The following is a 12,382-nucleotide window of genomic DNA, read 5'->3' on the forward strand; positions in this document are numbered from 1 at the left end:
TTGAGGATACAGTCTAGACAAAGCCATAATATCATTAATATAAGCAAACTACATGATTTCACAGATTCCCCAAATCTGACTATATGACATGAATGTGATGTGTTGTAAATTGAAGAAAAGTTCGCCATATATTTAGTAACATTATTTAAAAAAAGGAAAAGATCACACCAAAATGGAGGCAGACATGGACTCTGGTAGTCTTATGAGTCAGATCAAGCCATACTGAGTTATGAGAAAGCAGCCCTCTTTTTCATCCGCCATTAAATGAGAATTCATTTTTATTTAAGAAGGCTCATCTTAGCAAATATTGCCAAGACAATAAGGACTAGTAGGCAAACCAGTAAGTCTAGATCCTGGCCTGGGTTAAGATGGCCACATTTAATTAGTGTCCTTTCTCAAGTTCTATTTGATAAATTTCTGTTTAACTGAAAAAGCTCCTCTTGGCACTAAGTCGTTTATTCAACTAACATTTATTGAGCACCTACAATATTGTCAGGCCTTGTTCCCACACTTGAGATACATCAGTGAACAAGTGTCCCTAAGGCCTAATCTAGAACTCATACAACCAAGAGAAAAAAAGAAACAAAGCCCTGCATCCTCATGTGTCCCGGCTGATGGGCCACAGATGGGTGACTGTACGTACAGACGGGCTGGGAAGGGTAACAGGGAAGAGCAGAGCTTTCTAATACCCTTCGGAGTTCGGCCACGAGTAGATAAAGGAGACTGAGCCCTAGGAAATAATCTCAGGATGCAAGAGTGGCCCTGCAACCGGTTATTTTACAGCTAAATTTGTCCCATCTAACAATGTTCTATTCTCTAAGTTCATAAAGCAACTTTATTTTCAACACACTTGCTGCTGTGAGGCAAAGGTGAGTCATGATGTGCTGGGGACTTTGGATTTTTGCCCTAAATGGAAGATGATAGTAAACCTAAACTTAGGGACATTTCCTCACCATTTAAGAAGAGTTCTTCTGCCCACTTTGATGAACTTTTCTGAACACCTTTACTTGCTGGCTTGGTGGGGAAAACGGGGAGGGAAAGGCAACCATGATAAATTATTTTGTTTGGTGTTTATTAAAATGATTTTTCTTTCCTATAGAGAGAGGTTCTAAAATAAAAGCAATTCAAACTTCTGGGATCTCTTTCTCTTACCCATAGGATCAGGACAAGCACGGTGAGGCCAACCATAAGTATCAGTCCCCTAAACGATATGTACAGTCCCCATGTGCAGATAGGTCACTCTGAAACCTACTAAAGAAATGCTAGAAAGGCTTCACCAATATTGCGTCTCTACATGACTCATTGCTTTAAAACTCAATAGCTTTCACACATCAATATATCAGGACCAAGACTGCCACCATCTACAGCAACAGTGGAATTACGTATCATATCCTTATCCCATTACTCATCCCTCAATTATACTAAGCAGCAAGCTACAGAAACATCTGACAGCATCAACAGCAAATAGGTTTAATTATTTTCCCAATTTGCATTTATATCGGTGAACAAATTGGAAGGTATCAAAGTATGGCACTGAAGAAACAGTAACACATATTCAGCAGCATGGCTTCCATTTTGAGTTCTGTTTTTAAATTGGCTAAGTAAAGGCATATATACCTCCATTTGAATTGGAGATTTGCAGTAACACATGCATATAAGGGAGGGAGGGAAGGAGGGGGATAAGGAGGAGAGGTAAAAAGGGAAGACCAGGAAAGAAAGAGAGGAAAAGAAAAAGAAACAGGAAAGAATGAATGGTCATGAGTCTGAGAGTAACATTACTACAAGGAGATGACAAATGACTACTCAATCTGCTTCTACGAGCAGAATTTTTCTAAGGTTATCATTGCAGATACAAAAATCGTGAGACTTTTCATCTGTTGCTATTCTCACTTACCGTACTAAAAACATCTACAAAATCCTAAGCCTTGGTCTGTCCAAGATGGATAGTACCAGGAAGTAAAAGATGTGACCTGCTATCAAGGACTGTGCTCTGCTTGGAACTCTGCACGGCAGTCCATTAATCCACAGTATTTTGGTCAGATCGGGTCTGTTTTCTCATACTACTCATAATGTCTTAGAGCTAATCTTTTATATTAGGGTATCCACCATTCTCTCTTTTTTTTTTTTTCCATTTTTCAAACTTTTTCATTTACTTAAAGGTCAGGAAAGATGGGAGAATGGAAGAAGAAAGTGGTAGAGATTTAGAAGGGAACAGGAAAGGAAAAGTATTCTCCTTCCCAACAAATCTACCCTAGAAAAGGTGGTAATGAGACTTTGAGAAAGACAGCTGATTAATGGACTTCCCTTTTTTCTTTTTTTTTTTTTGTTTTGTTTTGTTTTGTTTTTATTTCTATGAAATGTATTTAAGGACATCAATGTACTAAAACGTTTGGTCTGTGAAAGAGTGGAATCATTAGCACCAAAAGGAGTCATGGAGCTTGTGTACATTAATAAAACAATGATTGCTACTGTTGTCACGGGTAAAGGTTTCATTTCATTTTTACATCCCAAAGTTCTTGAAAGTGCCCATGGAAAAGAGAAATAACACTTCTCAAAATCTCCATGGAGCCATCAGCACGCACCAGAGACAGGACTTGGCGTTCCCAGTTTTGGTTTACCTGGTAGACAAGAAAACCAGGGCCCCCAGAAGCCCTAAAGAGCAGCCCCCACATGCACCCACTGACGTGCAGGAGGGATCCCCTACAGTACGTCTCCCCCCTGGACTGTGTTCAGGAATGCGTTTTACTTGCTTTTTTAAAAAAAACAAAAGCAACATGCTCTGCAGATCATGGAGCGCCTAGTGCAATTTTCTCCTTGACCCGACTCCAGACTGCAAAAGGGTGAAACCATTATATGTTCTGCTAATGCTGGCCTGTGGACGAGGCCCTTGGCCTGCCATGCTTTGTAAGCTCAGGAGCCCACAGGAGTCAGAAGGTCCTAGAGCGGGACCCATAGTCATCGCCAGATCTCCCCAGCAATTGGTGGCCCATCAGGGCAACTGCTGATTCCTCTTGCTTCTCCTTGCCTCAGCCTTTAGTTGAAATTACAACAAGTCAAATAGCTGATACTTTTCCCTTCTCCAGGTAAGGGTGAGGATACATTGTTCACAAGTGTGTTCTGCCTGGCTTCACTGATGAGGCGGCAGGCCAAGTCAAGGAAGAGTTTCTCCACGTTATCGGATTCCTTGGCTGAGGTCTCCAGATAGTACATGTCCTGAGCTTCTGAGAATTCTTCAGCTCTCTGCTGGGAGACCTCTCTCCTTTCAGCCAGATCAATCTTGTTGCCTAAAATAGTGGTAAAATCAAAGAGGGAATCGTCATTTGACTGTTTTGCAAGTTCGGAAATATCAAAATTCAACTCCATATCTGAAGTCAAACCATAGAGATGGGCAAGTAAAGCAAAACAAATGTGACTGTGATTCCTGGATTGTTTATTTTAAAATACCAGTGCCATTTGTAATGGCAGAGAACTGGAAACAACCCAAAAGCCCATCAGTTGGGCACTGGCTGAATAAACTATGTCACATCCATAGTTATTTGGAGTTACTTAGCACCATAAAAAGCAATGAGGAATATCTCTGTAGGCTGCCATGGAATGAGACATTAGGATATATTGTTAAGCAAATAAAGCAAAGTTGAAAAAAGTGTATATAATATACAATTCTCTAAGAAAAAGGGATGAAAAAAATACACTTTATTCTTATTTTTTAAATGGGAGACTAAAACAAAATTTTAATTTTAAAGATAATGGTTACCTATGAAAGGAACAAGGTCGAGGGATGAAAACCAGACCTTTCTAAATATACTTCATTTTATAGATTTGACTTCAGAATCTTATCAGTGTTTTACACGATTACACAATTAATATGACATTAAATTTAAAAAGCAATTCCTAAAGTTGAAAGCAAAATTAAACAAATGAACCTGTTTATCATGAAGTGGCATAACCACACAAAGAGGAACTATTTCAGGTGAGTTGAAGATAATTTTACCAGTAATTTAACCATGTATCCCCGGTGGCACATACCCTAAGGACAAAAAGAACTGAAGGAAAAAATCTTGAACTGTCGCAGTAATTATCTTGTCGGTGGTAGTGTTGGCATCATTTTTCTGGAGCCGCTATACATGTTTTAGGGGATAAAGCAAATGAGTAATTATGCCAGTGGCATTAGGACAGGGATTTTTAGCATGGGAGAAAGGAAATATGGATATAAGATTAATGAGGTTAAGTAAAATTTCTGTAGTCCTGAATTACAAATGGAAGTATCAGTGTGAATAATTCATGGTGTTATTTTATCTTTAAAAAATTTTCTACTTCTGTTTTGGAAATCTGACAAAGGTGATATGTCAACTGTGTTACTTCCCAACATTGCTCATGGTAAAAGTGACCCTTGATTGATAAATTCCATCCGGCCTGGGAATTCTATGTATGAATTATAAATACCTAATGGAAAGCCTTAACTTTAGGCTTCTCTTGAGTGTGATGATTCTTCATCTGAAGAGACCCTGAAAGTTAGGCCTGTCGGGTTGTTACAAGAGAGATGGGCTCCTATGGGGCATTGAGGCTTCTAGCCAGGGCAGATCCTGCACTTGCCTGAAGTGAGCCTTTTCCCTTCACATCTGAACTGTCCCAGGAGGTCCTGGACAGCTCTGTGGACTGCTATGAGGGCTGCTTCCACTGAAGAGGAATGCTTGATGCTGGCTTACTATTAAGCTGTGTTTCCTGTCCTGTATCCTTCTAAGTGACTGTGATACCATGTGGCCTATGGTAGTCTTGTCAGTCAAAATGTTTCACAGAGCCTAATGAGACAACCCCCTGTGGATGCTACAGAATTCACCACAGACGGACACACACACCAGCTCTGTCCACTGAAAAGCCTAAAAGCCATCACCTAGTAAAGAGGATTCCTATCACCTTGGTTGTAGCCTCTAAATACAACTTCCCATTGAAAAGAAACAGTGCTTCTTGAAGAAATGGCTAATTCCAGGTCTGGGGCAGGAAATGCACTGGATGTGCCTCGAACACTTGTCATCCCAGAAATCAAGAAAATTATCAAAGATTCCTGGGTCATGTCAAAAGGACTCAGGAGCCCACTTGAAGAAGCTTCCACTGTCAAAGTTGGAACAACTGAAGCGTCAATAATAATAATTGCAAGGGGCTAGAATACATCAAATATATTTAAACCTATACAGCAATATTCTAAATATAAACAAACTTCAATAGTTGCTTTTGGAAGACTAGGAAACCAACTCATTACTTTGGAAAGTAATAAATGGAAAAGAAAGAATCAAGCATTTTTCTTGACTGTCCTATGAGAACAGTACCTTGGAATACCAACTATAAAGTATATCTGCTAAAACGAAAAACAAAACCTGACCAGGCTCTAGATTTACCTACATATCTGCCAGAAATTTAGGTGATAGAGAAACATATCAAATGACACCACCAGGGTGAAATAACAAAATTCAGACTTGAAAACTCCACAGGACAAACAAATGCTTTAACAAATAAATTCCCAGGGAGCAAAAATGGAGGGATAAGCTACAGCTAAAAGGAGAATCAAAAGACATAAAAATTAATTACAACATACAGACCTTATTTGGAGCTTGATTTGAATAAATTTTTGATGGATGAGTCAATCAAGGAAATTTGAACATTGCCTAAATTTTTGATGCTATTAAGGAACTGTTAATATTTTTTAGGTGTGAAAATGGCATTGTGGTTAAGTTCTCTTTTTAAAAATTTTTTATATCTTTTATAGAGATACACACTGAAATAATGTAAATTGAATTAATATGACATCTGAGATTTGCTTCAAAATAATCTGAAGGTGAAGGCAGACAGAAGAGATGAGGAAAAGATAAAATAAGATGGGCTATGAGTTGTTAATTGTCAAATCTGAGAGATGGGTATATGGGTGTTCATTATACTGTTTTCTCTATTTTGCTTATGTTTAAAATTTTCCATAATAAAAAATTTTTTAAAAGCCAGTGCTGGAGCCGCATAGCACAGGGAGATCAGCTCGGTGCTTTGTGACCACCTAGGGGGGTGGGATAGGGAGGGTGGGAGAGAGACACAAGAGCGAGGAGATATGGGGATATATGTATATGTATAGCTGATTCACTTTGTTATAAAGCAGAAACTAACACACCATTGTAAACCAATTGTACTCCAATAAAGATGTTAAAAAAAAAAAAAAAAAAAAGGCCAGTGCTGGGACTTTCCTGCTGGTCCAGTGGTTAAGAATCCGCCTTCCAATGCAGGGGAAGCAGGTTCAATCCCTGGTCAGGGAACTAAGATCCCACATGCCACGGGGCAACTAAGCCCTCGTGCTGCAACTACTGAGCCCGTGTGCCACAACTACAGAGCCCACGTGCTCTGGAGCCTGCACACAACTAGAGAGAAGCCCATGCACCGAAACGAAAGATCCTGCGTGCCACAACTAAGATCCGACGCAGCCATAAATAAATAAATAAACTTTTTTTAAATAAAAAATAAATAAAAAGGTAGTGCCTCTTTCATACTGAGCTGACTGATTATGTCCCCTCATATCTTCATTTAACTTCCTTAGATAGAATCCCAAGTAGTAATGCTTTGACTCATGTTCTCAAAGGCTTTATGTCCAGAGTGGAGGGCTTTCAAGCTCTTCACAGCAAAGGTTCTCCAGTGTGCAGGAGGGTTTTCAGGACCGAGCATGGAGCATTAGCTCATAGAGAGGCAGATACTTAACCCAGCAGCCTGAAGGAAAAGTCCAGCAATCTGTTACAAGGCAGCACATTACAATTGGATAAACACAGGCTTTGAAGTCAGTCTTACATGCTGAGTGACCTTGGGGAAAGAACTTCACCTGTCTGAGCCTTGCTTTCCTCATCTGTAAATTTGGGATCATGACACATAATATTCCTAATATGATTCCTGGCACATATACATTAGCTATGATGCTTTCTATAAAGTGTTTAACTTACTGTTAACCATGATTTTTAACTTAATGTTTCTGAGGTTCTCTACTGGATTTCCAAAATTCAGGTCTTTCTAGAATATACAACAATGTTCCTTCTTAGGAAGAAAACTTTTTTTTTTTTTTTTTTTTTTGGCCACACCGCACAGCATGCAGGATCTTGGTTCCCTGACGAGGGATCGAAACTGTGCCCCCTGCAATGGAAGCTCAGAGTCCCAACCACTGGACTGACAGGGAATTCTCGGGAAGAAAACATTTTAACAACCAAATATTATTAACATTTTTCCATCACCAGTAGAGGATTTTTAACAATCTAATCTGTTTCGCCACAATTTCATTTTTAATGGGTGCATTTGTCACCACAAAAAAAAGCATGGGTTATCTACTGCTTTCCCCCCGTACTAAATAGAGGTTCTACCCTCCTACAAGAGGAAACAAACTGCAGAATTTCCCTTATTCTTTCTGAAAATTAGAATTTTTCAAATCAGTATAAATGTAAGAAGGGAAAAAATAAACCAAAGTCCATTTTTTAGGCAAAAAATAATTGCTTCAATAATGAATTCCTTATCAACGTAGATATATTTTACTTCTAGACCAGCAGTTTCCATGGCCTAGATTTTTTTTTTAATGTTTAGCAGCCCACATAACTTTCATGGCAATCCACCTTCTTCCCTAGAGCCTTCACTGATAGGAAACTCAATCAGCAACATTTTCTACTTTACTTTTCTAAACCATCACTATGGGATAGGATCTATTTCATTTTCTCTTCAATTTCATTTAGAAGAACTGAATGTTGACCACATGAATTATACAGCTGTAGACTATACTCTCGGAAGGTACCAAGGCACGTGGCCTTATGTGATTATAAATTCGCTGATGCTCACAAATCAATGTCCCTCCTCACTAGTCCTTACTTACCCACTAGCACAGTGATGACCTTGTTGCTAGCATATTGTTCTATCTCCCGCAGCCACTCAGGAAGGCAACGGAAGGATTCCTCACAGGTTATGTCATAGGTGAGGATCAAGGCATTGGCGCTTCGGTAATAACTCTGGGTGATGGACCGAAATCTCTCTTGACCTGCTGTGTCCCAGATCTGAAGCTGTAAAGGCATAAGAGAAGGATCAGGTTGGTGAAGCAAAAAAGAAAGACAGCACTGCCTTGCTTTAGTTTAGAAAAAGAAGCACCTTCACCCAAATAATTTCATGGTTATTTTTTGCCCTAAGAAAAAGGCACCTACAATTTTTTTAAAGATTTGTTGGGTGAGCCTGGTTAAAGATAGGGATTCGCTTTGATTTTTTCTTTGTTAAATTATTTTGAGTTTCCCCTTTATTCTTTTTTTTTAAGGCATTTAGATTATTTTTGTATAACTTCATTTAAAAGGTGAAATTAGGGTATTTATAATCTACTTAATTTTTATTATAAGCCTATTTCCCATAAGAATTGCTTTTTTTATCTGTAGACTCTTCATTGCTCATATCTTTAATTTTCCATTTTGTTTATTTTCTAAATCAGAAAGTATATTCCTATGTCTTGTTAAAGCTTTACATTCATATAACATATTTCAAACGTTCTCCTTTTGGTTATAAGCAATCCCCTCTATTCTTTATAAAAAATAAAAAAAAAGACAACCAAACTATTGAGCACTTACATGCCAAGCTCTATTCTAAACACTTTACATAGAATAACTCACTTAACCCTCACAACAACTCTGAGGTAAGTACTATTCCTATATCCATTTCTTAACGTGAGTGAGGCACAGAGAGATTAATTAACTTGCTCAATGTCTCACAGCCAATATGTCCTAGAGCAGATTCAACCAGGCAGTGTGGTCCCAGAGTCCCTGCTCTTAATCATAATGCCCTATTACAAAAGTCGGGATCCAGGGCAAGCTGTCACTGTGACTGTTGGCATTTCAGTCAGCAACTGGAGAGGGAAAAAAAATCCATTCAAATGAATATATTAAGGTATTATCCTTGTTAATGAAAACAGGAACAATGCCATGGCAGGCAAAGAAAATAATTTCCCTCCACCACTTGTTAAGCTCTGTGACCTTGGGCAAGTCACTTAATCTCTTTAGGCTTCCGGTGGCTTCTTTATAAAAAGAGGTTAATAATATGCAAACCTGCTGAAGTCATTTACCTGATGGTTCTAATAACAAAGAAGGCAAAACACTTCTCACTTCAACCTGAATTTCCCTGCACAGAGCAGACCTCTGAAAGAGAACTCTTCCCCAGAGCGACTGCTGAGTGCAGAACAAATCCGAGGCCTTGAAAAATCACACCAACGATAATCTTCCCTTCTAACTGCATCAATCTCACATGTCACAAAATGCCTTCACCCCCATGAACAGAATATCATTTCCTCAGGGGAGACCTTCTGGAACCTTCAGATTAGGCCAGGTTCCCCATCCCCACCCCCAAATAATCTCTCCTGCAACCTACCCTGTAATTCTCCCTCACAGCACCTGACACACTTGAATCACTTAGTTACTTGTAATAACTTGTTTCAGAACCGTCTTCCTCACTAGACTGAAAGCTTCATGAGGGGGAAGCTGGGGTCCATTTTACTCTCCGTTATCCCCTATACCAAATACAGTGTCTGGCAAAGAGTAAATGTTCAAATATTTATTCACAGTCTCATTTCATCCTTACAACAACCCAGTGAGGTAGGCAAGTTTATGCCGCTCTTTCATTACTCGCAAGGCTGGGACGCAGACTCCAGGCCTTCTGACTCCCAGGAGAGGACTCAGTCCATACACCGTGCTGCTTTGCTGCCAGAGACTGATTTAGATGTACATCTGCATCCAAAGAGGATGAGGCAGTTGGTATCACCCTCTGCTCAGACCAGTTTAGCTGAGGAGACTGATGAGTGACCGGTGGTCCCTGCCACCAGTCAGCGGCACACAGGCTCTCCTTTGATTTGGAGTCACAGCTGCCCTTTGATGATGTACATGAAAGCCTGTGTATGCTGAAGGCGACCATACAGATGTTACAGCTTTTGCCAGGACAAAAGCTACTTCCCTTCTCTGCCTCAAACCTAGGGACATGGTTCCCCTCTGCCAGGCTGTGTCTTAGAACAAGAGACTATTATTTTAATGCCGCACGGAGCCTCGAAAAACACTTGTGATTGGATTTAATACTGCCCATCATTAGAAATCAGTAATGTTCTCATGACTGGCACATCTTGAGAACAGCTCTGAGAATGAAGACCACTGAGATATTTTCTAGAATAGTGACTGTATGTCTTGGCTGAGATGTAGGCTGTTTTCCCAAAGGGGGCTGCCTGTTTCTAGCCTTATGGTTAATTCCTGAGGAGATCCATATTCCACTGCCTTTATTATTCAACTTGGTTTCACTATTCTCTCTGCAGTTCATTTGCTCTTCTTCAGCATTTATAGATCATTAACAGATGCAGAACACTGTGCTAAATAAGCACAGAGAGGATGCAAAGATAAATAAAACACGATCCCTGATCTCAAAAAGCTCCTAGTACAGGGAGGATGAATACATAGTTGACTAACCATGGTAAGATATGAGATGTTTTATTAAAGAGGGGCCAGCAGGAGAGTGTCTCCTGGTGTTAGTCTTATGTCCATGAATATGTTCTCAATACCACTGCCCTGGGCTTTCTAACCACTCTCACCTCCAGTATGGGGCTGCACCGTTGTCTACTCTCTTCTTTGTACCATCACTTACACCTCTATTGCCTCACTGCTACAAGAACGTACTGCAATCATTGGTTTACTACTATGTCCCCTTGTTAGACTAGGTTCTCTAAGGATAAGGGCTGCCTCTTATTTAACCTTATACCCCTAGTGCCTTCCTAAAACAGGCCATGGTACGTGGTGGACACATTGGAATGATGGCTAACTGAATGAACAAAGGATGGCGGAATCACAAGGAAGGATGGATTCATTCTGCTTAAATGATTAGCAGAGTATTAAAGAAGATTTCACAGATGAAACGTTTCAGCAAGATGACAGTAAGTTACTAGGGAACAAAGATGCTTTACCTAACACAGTGCCTGGCACAAAGCATCCACTCTAACACAGGATGGCTGGATAAATGAAAGGATGGACAGATGGCTGAAAGAGGAAATACATATGCATACTTTCAAGACTTTCCTATCTATGCAATATATACCTGATGAGAGAAAAATCCAGCAAATCTTCTACTTCTATTATAATTAATCTCCTAAGGGTAAAATGTCATAGACTGAGCTTAGCGTTTTGCTTATTACTCATTAATTTATGATAGGCTTAAAAAAATCAGTGGTTAGGAGAAAATTCTATATAAGTTTTAATTATACCTTCTACCCAAGGTCACCTTCATAATACAGACCACTTTAAGAGAAGGGCCTCTTCCTCAACTTTGCCTCTACTGATTTGGCACTAAGACTTAATAGCTATGAGAATCTTTCTAACACCTTTGCTTAGCTGCCTGTGATGTTGGGAGTCATCCTAGAAAGAATGGGACTTGTAGGAGAGGCTGAGGGTGGATGAAGAGCAGTCAGGAGAGAAACCGGGGTTCTGGTCCTGCCCTGCCACTCGCCAGGTGGGTGATCCTGTACAAACCACGGGTGGATTCTCTTTCCATTGGCTCTATGGGGCCCTGAGAAAGCCTGCAAACTACTAGCAAAAAGACACTTAACTCTCACCAAGAAGAGGTACTCAGTAAATGTTAAAGAACACCAACAATAATAAGACAACAACTGCTTCCTTAGTGAAGCCTGGGCTGCTCTCCTCACGTGTCCAAGTGTTAATGAGACCCTTGGACTAATGTGGTTGAAGAGGGTCGTTTTCTATCTTGATTCTACATAATACGGCTAGAAAAAAATCGCAGGCAAATTAATTAGGACTGGATTTCGGAGATGAACCAACTCTCACTTCTCATAGACGAAGGTCCAGAGGCCTAAAGTGATGATGGGAACGGGCACTGTGCTCTGATACAAAGATGAGTAAGATATAAACCTTGTTCTTGGGGAGCCTGTGGTCTCGTGGTAGAGTTAGATGCTATAAAAAGATGGATTTTAGCTGAGTATAATAAGTACTTAAAAATGAGGTTATGGTTCACGGAAAGTGGCATAAATGTAATACCTAAATCGGGATTCAGGAAGGAAAAATAAGCCTGTTCTTTAACAATGGGGACTCTTTCTTATTCACTGCTATCTATTCCCAGGGCCTGGCACATGGCAGGCATGAACCTTTCTGGTCAAAGGAATGAACTCATACATAGATATGTATATAAATGGGAAACCCAAATATCTGGAAATAAAATGCCTAAAACAGAAGTTATCTTAACCCAGCTCCTTGGGAAGGCACCACCTGCCTCTGCTGGAACAAGAGAGAACTACAAGTGGCTCTTCCTGCCGCCGCCTCTTGAGTGCACACTCCTGGCTCCCTTCTCTCCCCGCCCAGCTCCT

At 40.0% G+C, this 12,382-nt stretch overlaps 1 protein-coding gene across 6 annotated transcripts in view; it reads right to left on the reverse strand.

Annotated features, from left to right (window-relative positions):
• Positions 1-1,454: 1,454 nt before the first annotated feature.
• RAB30 (RAB30, member RAS oncogene family) overlaps positions 1,455-12,382 on the reverse strand; it is an 80,688-nt gene continuing 69,760 nt past the window's right edge. For all 6 annotated transcript variants that reach the window (XM_007187603.2, XM_007187604.2, XM_057553117.1 and 3 more), the window contains 2 exons: positions 7,877-8,060; positions 1,455-3,284 (listed from right to left, as the gene is read on the reverse strand). In XM_007187603.2, the coding sequence (XP_007187665.1) occupies positions 3,034-3,284; positions 7,877-8,060 (435 nt within the window). In that variant the 3' untranslated portion in view covers positions 1,455-3,033. The remainder of the gene's footprint in view (positions 3,285-7,876; positions 8,061-12,382) is intronic.

Source organism: Balaenoptera acutorostrata, chromosome 9, assembly GCF_949987535.1.
Source record: "Balaenoptera acutorostrata chromosome 9, mBalAcu1.1, whole genome shotgun sequence".
Taxonomy (NCBI): Eukaryota; Metazoa; Chordata; class Mammalia; order Artiodactyla; family Balaenopteridae; genus Balaenoptera; species Balaenoptera acutorostrata.